We start from the raw sequence: 18,143 nt of genomic DNA, 5'->3' as shown, positions 1-18,143 counted from the left end.
CGAATATTTCCTTCATGGGAGAGTCAATTTTTCTTCTCAGCTCATTTAAAATTTGGGCATTGTCAGAACAGCATGCAACAGCGCTCGCTTTTACCAAATATGAGGCAAGCCTTCACTTCTAGCTCCCAACACAGCCGCCCACGATTAAATTTAAAGATAAGTACCGCGTTACTAGCACTACCCTTCGCAAGTCCATCCCATGAAATTCCATGACGTATACGAGAACACCTGCAAGTTCCGAGATGTTTCTAGATCCGATACGATCTGAGGTAACGCGTTACGCTGAGCAGGTGAAAGGAGTATTAAAACAGGTTGAAATTTACGCAAGGCACGGCATGGCAGGACAGACTTACATCCAAGGACACGAGAGGGGGTCAGAGGCTGTGGGCCCGTGCTAGTCGGGAACAGGTGCATTGTCAGCATAAGGCTGGTACCATATCACGGTCATTTAGTCAGTTGGCGTTTCACCTCGTTTCCCTCAGGCTTTTCGTAGACATTGTATTATTACTTACTCCTCTCTGGTTGTCATGGCCGTTGATTCATAAAAAAAAAAATTGGTGACTTACCAGTCCCCCGGGATCCAGCGGGATCCCCGCGAAGTAGACACGTTATATGCTGTTATATGTCGGGCCCGTCTGTGTACTGCAACTTACTCCGAGCCTTCGGGATCCAGACGGGGTTTGCAGCATTTCCTTAACCAGCACTGTTCCTCAGGCCCAATCCTCGATTCTCTGGTACGTGGGCGCCTCCAAGCAGCTCCAAGCATGGTTCCCGTTACGAAATACGTTCCAGCATAGCATCCTGACGGCTGCGCGATATGTTTTCTGTGTTGCTTCTCGTTACTGGATGCTGTTAGTCCCACGTCACCTGTCAGAACAAGATTAATAATAAGACAGAGGATACACGGGTCGACTGTACGTCAACCACGAAGGGTAAACGTTAAGCTTGGTAATATGTAGTCTCCGCGATGTGCAGATCACTCACGGGTCACACGCTTTGTGTCAGCCTTCTTGAAGATCCCGAAGTGTGAAGGTTTAAGTTTGAAGAACGTATCCCTGACACTGTCAAATTCTAATCCAGATAGAGCCCTGTCACACCCTCTGGCTTGTGGCAACCGACCACGCACTCCTCCGCTACGACTGGTTGACGTGGAAAAAACATACATTGTTATACATCAGGTCATGATGTCTACGGTCTCCAGTAATAAACTAAGCGGGCCCGTCATCTTCCGTCTCTCCTTTTCGTGCATGCGTCGGGGAATTGCTTGTGTCACTCGTCGGCGCAGGCTCGAGATTTTGTAACCGCATCTCCACCAAGAACTCTTTGTCCCTGATCGCCTGTGACCAGGAGGATAACAACCTCAACGTGGCCATCGATGCCCGATAGAAGCCTACTGTGGCGAACATGCCTGGATACGCGTGCATAACTGCAGAAAGCGAATAAGATATTTGCGGCGTGGTTAGAGTCGACAGCAACTTACACATAAATTTAGGATTTAAGGGTAGATCAAAGAATTCCCGTAGGCCCCACACTGCAGCGGCAGGGAGGACCAGCATACCAAACAAACCAACGACGAGCGGAATGATGACTTCTCTTGTGGCCTGTTTAGGGTCTGGATGAGTCCAGCCGTTGTTGATGATCTATAGCGATCAGTTAGTAGCCTGGTCCTGCCAGTAACAAATGTTCACCAACCGTAACCACTCCACGCCCAATGTCAAATTGTGGCCGTCGGTTGATGCGCATGAAGATCTTGCCATACACAAGACCAAGGGCCCACATGTCGACAATACGGATGTGAATGACCATCGTTGGGTTGAGAGTCAGACGAACAGGCATAATGATGTACATGTCGATGACAAGAGCAAGGAGAATAGGGATGATGATGCCCAAAAATACCCCCATGTAGGCGATTTTGGATAGCCAAAGGAGGCACCGTTTCACGAAGAAAACTGCGAACTCAGCTCTTGGCCCATCACTGCCTCTTCGCTGTCTGCGTTTGTCCATGCGTTCCAGAGTTTTGGCCACGAGATAGCAAGCCCAAAGGAGGTAGAGCCCTGCGAGGAAGGAGTAGCCATCATGCAGCTCTTTCGATGTGAACAAACGAAACAAGTGACGACCAAGCTGCACGGGAATTGCAATGAAGATAGCAGCCAACACGGCAACGACGACCCAGACAGATGCGATGAAACCAAAAATCCTTAACCGGAAGTTTGGTGGAAAGTATACGATGAGATAATCGTTCTTTATCTCACGCTTGGCCTTCGTAGCTTCTGCATCTTGGGCTGCTACGAGCTCTTTCGCAGCGAGATCGACGGGAGTGCCATCCTCCAGCACTTCCGCAGTCGCACGCATATCCTTCGGAAGTGCGATGTTGTCGCTTGCGGGCACACGACGGAAGGTCCCGTCACGCGTTTTGCTAGCGGCCTCAATATCGCTCGGTGACCTGCGGAGGAAAGTAATCCAATTGTTGAACTGTACCGTGAATTCCTCGTCCGTATGGCGTTCGCCAAACATATACGAGGTCAGACGCAACCTTGCAGCTACTAGCTTCCAGATATGGACAGCCCACCGATGGAAAAATCTCCTGGGCCTGAGGTAGCGCATCGTGTATGGCAGAGCAAACTGTAGGAAAATGAGGTCTACGGGGACGGTGGATATCGGTTCACTGGATTGCAAAGTCAGGAAAGGATTTAAGATTTGATAGGCAGAAGTCTCACCGTGTCTTCCACCGGAGAGGGAAAATTGACCTGTTACCGACGAAAAGCAGCATAGCAAGAGTTGCCACTCCACACGCAACCACCATAGAGTACATGAAAGCACTGATGAGGAGTTTGCGGAACTGTGTGAACGTGGGCCTGTCCAGGATGTCGCGGATGGGGTGGAAGTTCTGATCCTGAGGGTCTTTAATGAACCACATGGCTCCGGGGCGCATGATATTCCGACATCCTGCCAACAGAATGGCAAACTGGTACCTAAAGATAACTTAGTCTACCATTTCCGTTGACGCTGCTTTGCTGGCTCACATGAACATGGTTCCAGCGACCCAGTGATAGAACATTGCCGTCAATGGGGCTTGAGTGAAGAAGGCAGCACGTGACTCGAAGGAGGCTTCAGGAAAGACCCAAACCGTACAGACGTCAAGCATGATACCACATCCCAGGGGAAATACCACGAGCTCGATAATAATAAACATGGCCACCTGTGAAAGATAAGTATGAGTCAATTGCAGCGACTAAGACATTACTTTGACCACTAGGAGCTGCTGCCGTACTGCACTCCGGATTGCTCGTCCCGCACTTCTCGCGTTGCCAACAGTGAATACGTTCAGGTAAATAGCAAGCAGGACGCCGACTACGCCGTAGCCAAGTAGAATGGCGAATACCTTTTCGCGGGTTCCTTGCCCCATGGTCAGGGCGACCCATGAAGTCTGCAATTGCTCAGAGGCAGATCGAACTTCGCGACCCAGACTTGCAAAATATGGTTGAAGGTACCGCGCAACTACCGAATTACCTTCCAAGAAGTCTTCAAGACGCTGTGACAACGAAGCAGCAGGGGAAGGAGAGGGTGTGTGCAAGGAAGTGACAGCATCCTCGTACACGGTTGTGATCTTCGATATCTGCAAAAAGAAATGAGAGCCAATTGTTTCAGTGAACACAATTCAATTACCGTCCACTGGATGATGTCGTCGGCGCTGACTTTGCGTCTGGCGAGAAATAGTAGAATATTCAAAACCAAGCGAACGGACCAATATAGGCAAGGGATGACGAACAGGCCAAGAAGGACTGTTACCAAATCCACAATAGGATCCGTGATAACTCTCATGGCTCGAATTGGGAGATCCAGGATATACAGTGCCCGTGGAGGATCGAGCTGAATAAAATGGAATGAGTTCATGTTGAACATTGACCTCCAGTACCTCCTACCGATAACAAAGCAGTTGTCTTTCCAAAGGTGAATGGGAGCCATACACCGAAGCCAATCGCGGTGTCAAGGACGAAAACCATAAGGACCGCCTGTATTTTATCCGTTAGAAAACAAAACATAGATTCACAAGTCGAGACGAACGTTTTGGAATACGCCGAGGATAGGCCCCCTCAATCCAATCGCTGCAGAGGATCAGTATGGGTTCGTGTGATAAGGAAGCTAGTCAAACCTTCCATAGCTCCGTCCAAATCGTCCTCGACTCCCGGTTCTAGATCATCCATTTCACCAGGCTGGTCGAATACTACCTGGATCTGAGGGGCTGCGGCAACGTTCTCGTCGCGAGGGTTGACTAAGTCGTCGCCTTCATCGTCCTCGTCATCCTCATCATCCAGCACCCGATCAACCTCGGCTGCAGGTGCTTGTGCCGGAATATCATCCTCATCCCCATCGTCCTCGTCATCCTCGTCGTCATTCTCCTCGAAGGGTGTATCCGGTATGGTGGCAATCGAGGTTTGATCCTGTGTGTCAGATGGAGGGGGCAAGTCGGGGCTAGCTGGCTCCGGATCACGGAAGAAGCGTTCAGTTTCATCTTCGAGTTCCTCTGTCGAGCGTTCCTTGCCGTCGAAGTACCCCGATGGTCCAGAAGATGGACCAGCTTCTAACTCTTCTGGTGCGAGATACATTGCGAGACTTGGTGATGATAGGGGAAGAGCTGGACTTGGCTGAAGCTTGTTAGGTGTCGCACCCTCTGCGAAAACAGTGGAGTTTGCCATGGGAGGTCGTCGTAGTGGAGTGCCAATATTGACATGAAGGGAAGGAGTGGTCGAAGGAGAGACAGAGGACGAAGTTGGTTGCGAGTCAAATTGGAACTCTGTATTCCAGGGAGACTTCCTATTGAAAGTTGATGGGCCAACGACAGGATCACTACTCCCAAAGGGCTCTGTGAAATTCGAGCTGATAGAGCTAGAAGCCCTGAAAGTAAACGGGAATGTTGATGCCTCCTCTCCATCGAGCGAAGTAGAGGGTTGAACGGCTTGACTATCAGTGGTGTCTTGAAACATATTCTCGTCTTCCTCAGCGTGAATCCTCCTGCGTATACGTCGTTGTGACTGAGGATCTGAGGACCCTTCTTCAATATCATCAATTTCTTCCGCCCTGCACTTTCCTTTCCGAAGCTGATGGTTTGCTTCATACGGCGGTGGATGCTCTCGGGGAACTTGGGGAAGCTGAAGAACTGGCTCAAGGGGAAAGGGAAGTCTCTCGAGAGGACCATTTGGAAGAGCCAGATCCCGGTCCCTCTCTGTTGGGTCACGCGGGCGTTGACCTTGCCATTGAGCAACACCAGCACCTCGACGAGCTCGCATAACTCTCCCTTGACGTCGTGCATCGAGAGCTGCCTCTTGAACGGCACGACGAGCAACCTGACCATTATCATCTGGAATCTGCACATTGGGAGGCTGTTCTGGTCCAACTGCGGGGATGTCACCAGGTTGAGGGGCAGGAGGTATTAGACCGCCGTCCTCATCCTCGAATACCCCTGGTCGAGCATTTTGCGAAATCCATTCCCTGAGAAGAAAGATTGCAACAAAGATTAAGACAATAAGGGAGGCAATGATTTGTCCCGCGAAGATGTCAGCAGATAGCATTGACCAGAATGGGCGAGTGGAAATACGTTGATATAGTGTGGCGTTGAAATGAAGTCCGAGACCAGGAGAGGAGCCATTCGAATAAGCGGTGGGGCCATTTATTCCAAAGAAATCAGCATATGGTCGACCACGACCACTTATCCACCATGCACTAGACAGTGTGAGTTTGGATTGCATGAAAACCGTATGACTTACGTTGACTCGCCCATCGTGAAATAAACTCTCCATGTCCAAATGGTGATCCACGGTAGTACGGCGAGCCAGACAGTTCCGACCATTATAGCCCGCAGACCAAAAAGGGCGCCAAACAAAGCTTGTTGTGTGAGGCGACGGCACAGTAGAAGTGGTGGAAGTGTCGAGGGCATATCAGCTGCATATACTGAGGGCAGCAGCCTGGTCAGACAGTTCTACACATCAAACGAAGTTGGAATCACCTTTGGTAAAGGAGTATGGATGTTTGCAGACATCGCAGGTTTTCTTCTTGCTGTGGGATAACCATGTCGTCAAACTAGATAGAAGGCGTGAATATGGCGGTACGATGGTAATATCATTCTTTTGAAGTCTACTGACCAGTCTTGATGGATATACCGGATAGTCCCAGAACATTTACAAGGATAAAAGAGCGGCTGATCCGAGTCCCCAGGCGCACTACAGATTCGACATGTGTCTAAAGGGCGAAAAGTTAGCTCAAGAACGATTCAGCACACAATAATGAAAGTATACCTTGCTCCTCTGCCTCCTGCATGCGTGTGACTCGTGTTGGTCGACTCTGACTCTGTTCCACTCTGCGCTCGTCAGGGTGACAGGTTGAAAAAGCCTTTGAATCCGAAATGCGGATTTCTGAACCTTGAAGACTCCAAGCGCCCTAGCCCCTGGGATGTGATTATGGATGTCGAGTACTCGAAAGATGTTGATCAGTGACTGGCAGTAAAAACGGAGAGTATAGAGTCTAATACTAATAGAGCGAGTCGAGTGAAGTTGACTAGTGATTTGTAAACTGAGCTTCGGCGTGGCCGAATGACACCATGTAAGGCGAGCATCGATTAATAAGTAAAGCGTAACATACGTGGCTTCTGTAGACTTGCTAGACTCTACAAAGTCGCTAGCCTTGGATTGGCCTGCTATGTAGTATCAATAGCCCGACAGCAACGGTACGATCTCAATAGTTTTTTTTCCCCGAGGTCGAAAAGATGAATCAATATCTAGTGGTGATCTGTGCCCGATATTAGCCTCGGACTTCGTATTATTATAACGCCTTTAAATTTGCAGGAAAGGTGAAAAGGTCTAACTCGGCGGCGATGAATACATCCCCCTACTTCGGTTAATATAGTTGCTTGGACTGCATAGCGAACAAGCTACGATATAATTATAGCTAAGACCTACCTTCACCGACGCGAAAGTCGGGAACTTTCCTATATAAAGCTTCGTAGCCTTCCAGCTTGAAGATTAATAGCAACCACGCTATTGCAAGCATCAACGCGAACACCAAAAAGCCACAAGGGTGGAGAGGTTCAAACCACATCACCCCCAGCCCCATGAAAATGGGACATGTTGTCAGTCTCCAGGAGTAATCCAGGAAGAAAGTAGACCCCCCCCCTGAGGGAATAAGATTTCTGTGGAAAAATAATGTTGACGGTCGATAACAAGGGATTTCTGCAATCTGGGCCAGGTTCCTTGTATCCTCGCAGTTTAGTGGTCTCGAAGTCTGTCCCCAGCTCCTTCTACTTACGAACCTAGCGAAAGTGTCCGCGTTGAGTAACGACAGATCCTTCGGTTCGCCGGCGGCTCTTGCCCGTCAACATAGAACATCTTAAAATAAAAACCTGACGAACCAACTAGTGAGCGGGGCCTGTGGATTCTTTGATGTCGGTAGTCAGGACCGATGTGAACGGCATGAAAACTATTCTGTGGTTCCTAAGCTGGTGGTATTCTGCCATTGACGGAGATCATTTCTTGGCTGACCCACGACATAATACCAACGTAATAGGTAAATCATTCTCCCGCCTCAGGAGTCGCCGAAAGAATACAGCCTCCCGATAAGCGTTGTCTGTGAAATATGTCAAGACACAGAGAACAATGACATCATGGCAGACACCCCGTGGACATCATCAAATGGCCAACGTGTACAAGCAGTTTGCGTTCACGAACACGGGTTATCACAAAGGCACTAGTGATGAACCTGTGCCATCAGTGGGGGTGATTGACTGTGCATCAACTTTCACGACAAGTAACCTTCACACCGATTCACCCCAGGACGAATTTCACTCACGGAGAACTGGGCTCTAGGTCCAAGACGTTCGGAATAGAAGCTGTCCGTGAGAAATGTATATCCGAACAGATGTCGAAGCTCATGTATCCACGGGTTCATGTTTCTGGCTGTAACCTGGGTCTAGAGATACTGCAGGTCCGCCCACACGACCTACGGGCACGACTCGGAGTTGCAGATGACAGTAATGAAATTGAAAAAAAAAAAAAAAACTTACTTTGAGCAGGAGAGCGTCATAGGCAACCCGCTCAACCTGATTAAATCGGAAGATATCAATATGACAGTCAATAAATTCTGCCTGCTTACTCGATCGGTAAACTCGACGTCCAGGACTTGAGAGTAGGATCGGGAATATATGCTCTCGACAACGTCGCAAAGTTCAGGCGCTGCAGCCACATTGAGATCAAAGTCATACCCTCCAAATTGGGCGAGTACCTAGCAGCAGCGACTACTGTAGATGGACCACCATGGTAATGGAACAAGGGCACTTCCAGGTTGCAGATCCAGGGGAAGATGTCAGCTCCGTTCGAAGACCGCGCGAACGGTGCCCACCAGGATCATAGTGCGTGAGTCGGTAAACGACGGTCGCGGCTTCAACAACTCTAGGGCCATCTGAGTCGGACGCCAAACTAATTGGAAATGGTATGCATCGTGCAAAACAACATATGTAAATCGACAAACAAACTCGTCGCATGTAACGAAAACCTGCCTTGTGTCCGACCACTGCTGCTTTCATTGCTAATCTGCTGACGAGTCGGAGAGCATCTGTGCCCAGCGCCTACACATTGTGAGTCAGACTTGCCAGCAAATGCACAGTTATGGTCCATGCATTGGGAGTAGGCAAATGACAGGTTGAGTCTTTTTTTTTTTTTTGAGTCGGAGCCCCTTCGATATCGCGTTGATCACGATCAGGTCCGGAATAAGAAAGAGAAAAATCATGAACGGCTTGGTAATGTACAAATATTATAGGGGGATATTGAACATGTGTGTAGTATACACGATTGACAATTGAAAACATCTACAAGCTGACAGGAGTCGGAAGGACCTTAACAGGGATTAAAACCCAGGTATATACAACGGAGTCAAAAATGTCTGCTGATAGTTTGCTGAAACGGTAGCGTCTGTGAACGTCATTAGAATTCACCGTCAGACTCTGCCATGTAGTGATCAGAGTCGGAGTCACTGTAATCGCACACATCATCCTCTGGAATGAGCCGATGTGCCTCATACTTCCCACTGTCAAGATGCACCATTCTCCAGCGTTCCGGGTGCTCATCCATGTCCTCCGTGACCCATTGAATGTACCTCGAACCATCTTCATCATCTGCGCTGAGTGAGATATTCCACCCGAGGAAGATGCGATTGTTGAGCTCGTCGTGCGCGACAAGTCCTTCATCATGTACGTACCACATGTCGTATTCATGCAGCATACCGAGCGTAGCACCACGCCGAAGGACGTTGAGGTCACCGCGGCTCAAATGATCGAAGAGATAGTCCTCTTCGTCAATGGCGGCTCCTGGTGGTGCCCACTGAGGGAGAACGTAGTCGCCATCGTAAGGTTCTCCATCACTGCCCGTACCGTAACTGAACACATCGTCATCCAGCCAATCGTCATCTTCGTCGTCATCATCTTCGTCATCATCGTCCTCGCTCCCGTAATCCTCTATTTCGTCGTCAGGCGGGAATAGACCTTCCCACGGATCTGTGTCAGCGGCAGGGGATCCCGTCGTGGGCGACGAGGTGTTGGGAGATAATCCTCGAACCTTCAACAATGTGGATGCAATGGATTTGACGATGAAAACGGGAATGGGCCGGTTGCGAATATTTCCACGACAGCATGGACAGGTCTTCTTGCGGTAGAGCAGGTAATCAGGATCGTCGTCGTACATTTCATCATCGCTGGGGGGTGCTTTCTTGAACCACTCCTGCAGACACGAAACACAAAGAACGTGGCCGCATGGTGACAATCTGGAGGAATCATGAGTGATTGCCAATGTGAGGGAATGTAGACTCACGCATATGGCTTGAGTAACAACTCCATGCAAATTTGGCATTGAAGATTCGTTTCGACATTACTAATGGCCTAAATAAAAGTTCAAGGACAATGTGTGTCGATACCACAAAAACTCACATCTTCAGACTTCTTCACCTTGGTTTGTGCCTTGCTCACTTGACTTTCCGTCTCCTTCAGTTTCTGCATGAACATTCACATGTATGAGCTTATGGATTAACAGGTGAAGGTAGCCACACTGACCTTCTCATTTGCACTTGCTTTCTGACGGAGGTCTTCAATCATCTAAGTCACACATTGTCAAAGTATCTGCCAAAAAAGCGCATACACGAACCTTATTCTGCTTCTTTATTGTCTTCTTGTTGTCATGAGCGAGCTGTGTCACTGGTCAGACAATGAAAATCGTGACGTGCTTTACTCACTTTCTTCCACGTTTCAAGTTCTCGCTTAAGCTTGGCAAATTCAGCGGCTGCGAGCGGACCTTGGTATTCAAGGTGAAGGTCCACGAGCGCCTGAACGCCTTCAGAGTCGGATGCAGGGGCTTTGTAAATCTGTCTGTGGGCCGAGTCTCTGGACTTGGATCTATCTTTCTTGGGCCTGTTCTCTACGGCAAGAGCTGATGCAGTAGCAGGGTGCTCTGCTCCCTGGCGACCTTGCTGACGAGATTTGGACTTGTACTTCCGACCTCTCTCAGAATTGGCATCGTCATGTGGTACCAGAAAGGGTCTGCTATCGAAAGGCACAGGATTAGCCGATTTCTTCTTCTTTCCTGCGTCGAGTTGAGCTGGCTCATATCTCTGCGTGGCAACTTGGAGCTGAGAGTTCCTAGCGTCCGGGGAGCGTGATTTCTTGCGGCGCTGACTAGCCCTAGAGCTAGATGGTGTATCTACTTGCGTGGTATTTGGTCGACGATGACCGTTGTTGCGCCGCGATGGACCAGGTGCACGTTCCAATGGATTCATGATGAGTAATTCTGACAATTGAAATGATAAGTCAATCGACGATTATCCCAACTCCCAGAGAAGACTCATATACATACTGTGTTTAGTGGTTAAGCTATTGCCGGAAGTGCTTTCGGCGTATGTTGTGTGCTGGCGATGTGAACGACGTGGTACAAAGGTGTTGACCCAAGTGCCCCGAGTGTGACTATAGTAGTAATGGAACGCGACGTGACAGTCGCATGTCACATTATTACGAAACGCGTCAAGCAAACGGGGTGCAAAAAAGATTAATGACCCCTTCGCAAATCATCGCGAAAATTCTATATTTATGTGAAGGATCGACCTACCACCTGGGATCGACCCAAGTCTCCCGAAAGGAAAAACCAATGACCTTTATCAAGTGTTGTAAATAGATACCCAGCACGTGTCACAGGCTACAGCAAGAACGCTCCCTCGTCATACGTACCTTCCTCGACACCTTATATCATGTCCTGTTTCCTATGGCTATCTGTTACTCCAGCACATCACCATGTAACTTGTCCTAACCGTCATGTCTCACGTAGTACGGGTCTCAGTTAACTCACTGTACTATCACTCTGGTCATCCATTGTCCCAAGGTACATGTGCATCATGATCGGACGTACATTACCAATTCGCGGCAGAAAGGTGAGTCACTTCTTCATTGCTACCAGTTCTGCGGCGGAGGACTTCCACTTTCCAAGGCGCTCCTCATCCTACGCTTTGTAGTGATATTTTTCGAGTGCCTCATAAGTAATAACCTTTCTTCCAGCGCTCAATCCAGTCTTCGGCTTCTCCAACCTCCGGAACTGGTTTCATCTGCTACCCCCTCCGAGAATCTGTCCTTGTTGGAATTCTGCACCGTACGAGGCGCAGTGCGACACCGTCATTTCTACTATCTTCGGCAATGCCAGCCAAGGGTATGCAAGCCTGAGTTCAATCATTTGCCGACAGTCACTGTAGGTGTTCGTGAACGCTATCAACCATGGAATAAATGGACCTAATCGTTAGACTAACGGAAGACCAAGTGATTATCACAACATTCCAACGATTTCGACAACTGTCATTCCAGTCGAATCTGGCCAGCGCAACAACTTTTTAGCGAATGTTCTGACCGTGTCCCCACTCACCATGCAAGGGGCTTCATAAATGACCTCGCGAATTCATTTGCAGTCAATAATTCACGATTGTTCTCGACCACCACGTATTAATGTGAGTGACAACTAAAACATGCTGATGAGGATGAAATGATGGGTGAAATTTCTAGATCGCTAATGTAAGTGTGCGGCAATGTTGACCCTCTCTGTGCGTGTTCTTGAAAGCTTCTTGGCTATCAATGCTCCATGGGCAAAACGAGGTCGTTTGTTATCAGTGGGTCTTGCAGGGCATGTCCAGGGATGTCTACAAAATGTAAGGACAAAGTGTTTCGTCTGCGGAAGCAGTTCGCGTGAGCACCATTGTATAATGTAACTTTTGAGACGAATTGAATGCGATCCTGGATAACAGGACTCGATAGCACCAGGGTTGCTAGTATGCCCGGTCACTGGCGGGTTTCACCTTCAGATCAAACTGACCTCGTTGAGCCAAGCGACCAATTGGTCCCATCAATCACACAGTTGAGGTCGAGGTTGCGGGCGGTCTTGCTTGTTCCATAAAGTGAGCGTCTGGCCAACAAATGCACAAGCAAGCACTAGCACATGCCATCGTCTTGATACTGATTGATGGGAATTGATGCTGCTGACCGTTGCCGTAGGATAACTTGCTGCCCAGTCCAGCGGGCACAATTCTACGTCGACTCAGATCCAGATTTGCAAGAGCAGCAGGTAAACCAGGCTCAGGATTGGCCGAGATTGCCTTTGTGATTAGAGACGCGCTGGCAAATCGAGTAGCACGCTGAAAACTGATCGTGGGACTCGTTAGTCCATGAGCCCCTCAGCGATTGGGCTGTTCCCGTCATACAAACCGTCCCGAAAACAGGGGGCCGCGGTAGGAAGTCGACTTGCTTCTACGTCCTGGAAATACTGTTCTGGCAGAACTTCGGGGCGAGAATGTAGGCAGAACCAATTCTCCTAAAATTTTATTCAAGCAGATAATATTCACAATCCCAGCAGATTGCCAACACTCCTCAAAATTGACTTGCTCTCACGAGTCACGACATTCTTGTACTATTAGATGCACGTATTGATCTTGCCTTTTTCAATTCGACGAGTAATAGACGGTGAACAACGCAAACAGTTCAATTCATTCAACAGCAATCCTTTCAGCGATACATCAACCTGTTGTTTCATCCTTATAACAAAAAGTACGTGACAGTTGTTGTAAGTACTGCAGTTCTCTATTTCAAGGTCTCCCTTGCACGATTTATTCAGAAGCAAGCATATTGATCAACCCAGCAACGAACTACTTGCATATCGTGCCATCAACCACACTGTGCACCAACGCGATAGCAGAAACATTACTCACTGTCGCGACGTGCCACTCAGGCTTGGCTCCTTCCGTGGACGTACAAACGCTTGCAATTTCCTCCTACCAGCTCGGTGAGTCATGGGATTAAATCTTGGATGCCAACTACTGAGATTTACAGTACTGGGGTCGAACATCAACTCGCATGTATAGCCAAAGCAGCAATTTCCAGAGTCGCAAAATTTGGGACATGCATCACTGTAAGCACTAACAGACATGGATGCCGTAAAAGCCGCAACGACGGCGAGGACGAAGGGGAGACGCATTACTTGCGCGAAGTGATATGAGGCCTCGAATGATAGATCCGAGGGGAGAGAACAGCAGGAAGACGGCTTGCTTTTATCTCCCTAAAATTATGTTCTAGGCAGAACTTTGTGGCGGCGAGAACTTTGAAGTACATAAATGACAATTTCAGTGCCAGTAGACCTCAAAATCGACCTACTCCCGATGTTCTTTTGCATTTGGCGGAGAAACCTTGGGGAAAGATGATAACATAGGTACCATTCCAACCCGCGGATCTGGGATCATGAGAGAACTTACAAGTCGTATCATGTATCCGGGGGTAACGGACACCGCGAGATCGACAACTGATCGCCGAGCTCAGCCTTGTACAGAAGTTTATGATGACGCGATCTAGCCCCACATGTAAATTTTCGGAATGCTAATGGTTCTCGGGCCGGGATGTCAGGACAGTCTAGGGTCTCCTTGTTTTATCGAGTCGAAAGAGCCCGAAAGTACATCGGACGTGACAGCCGCTGTAGTACTAGTGTACGCATCGCATAGAGGGCTTCTATAATGAGTAACGTGCGATACACAGTAAATGAAGGGTTAATAACAGTCGAGCCCAGCTCCGATTATTGATATAGATAATGAAAACACGACATCCCACAAAGCCAGAAGTAGTCCTCAAGTTTAAAAAAATCCGAGCTTTCTGTCAATATGTGGGTCGCGGGATGCTGCACCAGCCAATGGTTGGCTTGATGCTCGAGGAAGGGTGGGTGTGAGGATCCGTCCATGAAGATCGCAGTGTATTAGAATACTTGTTGGTATTCCAGTACTCAAATCTCCGACCACTGAAGGCATGTTAAGGCCAACCGAGCTCGTTTGTGCGTTAAAGTCTATGATCATGCGTCAGCTGGCAGGGAGTATAGGAGTCTATGTATCAACACGTAGATATTCTTCGATCGTGCAGACTCGTTCGAGAGACTCCCGCAGTGTTTAAAGGACGTAAAATGGTATCATTTGCTATGCCAAGCTTTACACATGGAGGACGCAAGGTTCATTAAGTATTACCCATGGAAAATGTCGATAAATAATCCAAAAGATGTAATCATAACCTTCCCGATACAATACAGCTTCAAGTCCAAGTAGATATCATAATGGAGGCAATAGCAGAACTGAAATACCCCAGGGACGTCCACGAAACCATTCTAGCAACAGAAACACGACCGGCCGCCTCCATGGTCTCCAGCATTGATATGCACTGCTGCGGCTTGTTGTTGTGAATTGGGGTCTGGTAAAGGATCTTCATCACGTTCCAGGTCATCGTCGAGGAGGTGGCTAGGAGCACCTGCTGCAGCATTGCGCTGTAAATTTATGCATGAGACATTAAAGACGCAGTGATAAACGTTGAGGGGGGGGGGGGGCACCTCTTGACCCTGCGCGTAGGGAACGTCGACAACGTGTGGTGCTGCATGATTGGTCCGCCAGGTTAGTAGATATCTTAGATGGGATCTGAAGGTGCTGGCAGAGGTGGCAGAGGTTTGCGTAGTGGGCGGCACTGGTGGAGGAGCTGGACGAGGGGTCCGCGTGAAAGCGCGACTGAGTCTCTTGATGCGCCCAGAGCGTTGCTGAGGTTGTGGTCGTGAAGTTTGAGTATACTGTAACAAATGATGCATGAGTGAGAAAAATGGATGCACTGTTGCATGCACGTCCATTCCCTGGAAGAAATCAGGTTCCATGTCGTAGCCTTCTTGATCTTGCCCAGGGATCTCCATCTGGAAAACGGTCAGTAGCAAATGGGATGAGGAAGAGAGTGCGTACGCGAAGAACACGGTCATTGGCCTCAGCGAGCGCGCTGCATTCTTGCTGGAAAGCTGAGTGGATGTGGGTAAGGATCATAGCACGGAGTAATGAAGACCTACCATTGGACCATTCAAGGCAGTCGACCTTTGTAATTTCATCAATGGTGTCCATCATGGATTGGTGTGATTCAAGGGCTTCGTCAACTTTACCTGCTGAAAGCAAAGCCTGGCAGAGTTTCTGGCTTGCAGTCAGCCACATGGACTCGAGGTCCCATCCAAAGAGCTGCACAAAACACGGAGTTTGCGTGAGAACATTCGCATGAATCATGTCAACGTACCACCACTAAATCAATGTATATAGTTTCAAAGGTTGAGAAAGCACTGGAGTTGACAGTGGCAGCAAAGTGGCCAGCAGCTTCTTCGTGACGTGCGCCATCTGAGGCATTGATTCCAAGTTGAATAGACAGATATGCCTGATATGCAAAGTTCAAAGAGATCAGTGTCAATGCACCAACCTGGGGTGTACATGATACTCGCTTCTATGACGCGACACACAGTATCATTATTCGGACAAACGGAAGCTAGCTCTCGAACGCGGAGAATTGCTTCGTCATGTTCTCCTGCATTGAACATAGCGATGGCCTGAAAACTGAAATGAAGTGGGGAGTATGTAAGAAACACGTAACGTGCCTTAATCAAGAGAATGAAATGAATGATCTTTGAATCTTCATTCGCGAACATGAACGCCATGTCAAACGCTTGCATCGAGTCGCGGAACTGCCCTTTTTCACAGAGGGCAATACCTTTAGAGATATAGCCCATCAAGGAAGGCTTAATGCGGATGGACTATGTCAGATGACAGTTAGTGTTTCGTGGGGAGCTCGTAATGGGTGGTCTATGTCACCTTCATTGCATCCTGAAGCGCGTGGTCGCATTGATGTTGTCGCGTCATAACAATTGAGTGATATGCGTAGGCGTGGTAGTCGTCGGCATCGCTATCAATCTCTTGCGTGAGTAGCATTTCAGCGGTAGACAAGTCCCCGGCAATGCATGCATCGCGGATTGACGATGACATATTGATAGCGAGGATCTGCATGAAGCATGTTCAAATTGCAACATCAGAGTCAAAGACAGAAACATGCCTTGAAATGAATGATCTTGGGTATTTCCCACTCTGAGATCATATTATCACCACCTCCGCTGAGGATGTGCTTGCCGTCCGGTGAGAAAGTGACGCATTTCGGCGAGGATGAGTGCTGGAAGATGGCGACAGTTTGTCGATCTGAGAGCTGCCAGAGACGGACATGGTTGTCCGCAGATGCGGAAGCTACCAGTGTACCAGTAGGGTTGATGGCAATAGCATTGATTCTACCAGTATGGCCCATCCAGCCATCACCGACCTCCTTCCAGGTTGATGTGTCCCACTCCCGTATGGTGGCACTGTCCCCTGAGAGAAGGCGTGTGCCATCAGGCGTCCACCTGAGTGAGTTGTTCCAATATACTATGCGAGCCTTGAGTGTGAAATTTGCGAAGCATTTTCTCGTGCCTGCATTATAAATTTCGATGTTGCTGGCTGTTGCAATGGCAAGAAGTTTGCCAGACGGCGAATACCGAATGCAGCGGATGGTATCACTACAATTGATTGGATCTCCTTCTAGCTGCCATGTTTTCGTACTCCACAGTTTCACCGTTGTGTCGAGTCCACCAGTGGCAAGCACTGTTCCTTCGGGAGAAAAGTCCAATGACAAGATCCGAGAATGGGCTTTGATGGGCTGGGTGAGAGGTTTGCCAGTTTCTCCGTGCCAGGCGATGAACTCTCCGTTGTCATCACCGCTTGCTACTAGTTGCGCATCTTGTGATACCGTCAATGCCATCACCGTATTGCGATGTCCCTCCATCTTCTTCAACACAACACCTGTCTCCAAGTCCCACAGACGAACCGTCTTATCTTTCGAGCCGGTAACCATTCGTCGTCTATCGGGGAAAACTGCGACTGCCATTACGGTGCTCTCATGATCTTTAAACTCTCGAAGAGGTGTGTTGCTTGTAATGGGCTGCGCCATTTTACTAGAGGTCACGGTCGGGGTGATTTTGGGTCGAGGGTTTGTGGGCTAAGCTGCAGAGGTGCGTGTATTGTGCATTTTACGTTGTTTGCTTCATTAACCTGCCTTGTGTTTCCATAGATGCCCAGGACATGAGGCTGTCCGCATCCACCCCTCCATTGGGTTCTGTTATCCTTTCCTCGACAGTATGACCCTCTCTGTGCATCTGCGCATGGCTCCAACTTGTATCTCCACAGCTTTCAACATGCGTCATCTCGCCTCCACTCGGAATTGGGATACAGACCAGACAGTACCCCTCGAGTCTTTCTGGTAGGGCCGGTCGAATATCACGATCACTATCTATCCTTCAGGAATACATGAGTGGTGTCGTGTTTCTACATGCCGAGCTGATGCACCAGCACATGATCATGAAACCTGTCGGGAGGGTCAACATTCTCGAATGCATGTAGCTCGCGGTACGAACAATTCGATCATCCCTTCGATTCCCAATACATCGAATGCACTTTGCATTCGACAGGCATCCGTTCTCGCCTCTCAAATGACTATTAGTTCTTCACGGAGCCCTTTCCACCTTCCAAGGCGTACTTTATCCTACACTTTGTGTGGCGATTTTTTCGACAGCATCACTACCTTTCTTCTAGCACCCTGCTCGTCGTTCAATTCATTCCTCAGCTCCACCACTCCCGGAATGAGTTTCAGTCATCCCTTCCCAGATCATTGACATCCTGGATCGTACAAATAGAGGTGCAATTCGGTTGAAACATTCTACTAACCTTGGCGAGCTCTG

The 18,143-nt window shown here is 48.7% G+C and overlaps 2 protein-coding genes across 2 annotated transcripts; both read right to left on the bottom strand.

Annotated features, from left to right (window-relative positions):
- Window positions 1-1,053: 1,053 nt before the first annotated feature.
- EDB91DRAFT_1137224 (uncharacterized protein) lies at window positions 1,054-6,524 on the bottom strand. The gene is made up of 14 exons (XM_041318856.1): window positions 6,294-6,524; window positions 6,141-6,237; window positions 6,005-6,078; window positions 5,766-5,949; window positions 4,154-5,721; window positions 4,066-4,106; window positions 3,924-4,013; window positions 3,667-3,870; window positions 3,245-3,616; window positions 3,024-3,199; window positions 2,718-2,972; window positions 1,693-2,665; window positions 1,481-1,640; window positions 1,054-1,426 (listed from the first exon to the last, which is right to left on the bottom strand). Exons 1-14 carry the CDS (start codon window positions 6,313-6,315, stop codon window positions 1,209-1,211), a joined length of 4,434 nt encoding a protein of 1,477 aa, XP_041176603.1. The 5' UTR covers window positions 6,316-6,524; the 3' UTR covers window positions 1,054-1,208.
- A 2,222-nt stretch (window positions 6,525-8,746) lies between these two features.
- EDB91DRAFT_1137212 (uncharacterized protein) lies at window positions 8,747-10,962 on the bottom strand. Its single transcript, XM_041318855.1, has 7 exons — window positions 10,887-10,962; window positions 10,270-10,820; window positions 10,182-10,223; window positions 10,091-10,132; window positions 9,968-10,030; window positions 9,852-9,919; window positions 8,747-9,804 (listed from the first exon to the last, which is right to left on the bottom strand). Exons 2-7 carry the CDS (start codon window positions 10,807-10,809, stop codon window positions 8,970-8,972), a joined length of 1,590 nt encoding a protein of 529 aa, XP_041176602.1. The 5' UTR covers window positions 10,810-10,820; window positions 10,887-10,962; the 3' UTR covers window positions 8,747-8,969.
- Between the last annotated feature and the right edge of the window lie 7,181 nt (window positions 10,963-18,143).

This window comes from Suillus paluster (assembly GCF_016628075.1).
Source record: "Suillus paluster strain FC165 chromosome Unknown EDB91scaffold_30, whole genome shotgun sequence".
In the NCBI taxonomy this organism is placed as follows: Eukaryota; Fungi; Basidiomycota; class Agaricomycetes; order Boletales; family Suillaceae; genus Suillus; species Suillus paluster.
This window is presented reverse-complemented; position numbering and strand designations above follow the sequence as displayed.

Coding starts and splice junctions, on each gene's coding strand:
- EDB91DRAFT_1137224 (XM_041318856.1), bottom strand. CDS start 6,315: ATGCAGGAGGCAGAGGAGCAAG. Junction 3,871..3,923: donor AGACAACTGCTTTGTTATCG/GTAGGAGGTACT, acceptor CATTTTATTCAG/CTCGATCCTCCACGGGCACT. Junction 3,617..3,666: donor ACGACATCATCCAGTGGACG/GTAATTGAATTG, acceptor TTCTTTTTGCAG/ATATCGAAGATCACAACCGT.
- EDB91DRAFT_1137212 (XM_041318855.1), bottom strand. CDS start 10,809: ATGAATCCATTGGAACGTGCACCTGGTCCATCGCGGCGCAACAACGGT. Junction 10,224..10,269: donor AACTTGAAACGTGGAAGAAA/GTGAGTAAAGCA, acceptor CCAGTGACACAG/CTCGCTCATGACAACAAGAA. Junction 10,133..10,181: donor CAATAAAGAAGCAGAATAAG/GTTCGTGTATGC, acceptor TGTGTGACTTAG/ATGATTGAAGACCTCCGTCA.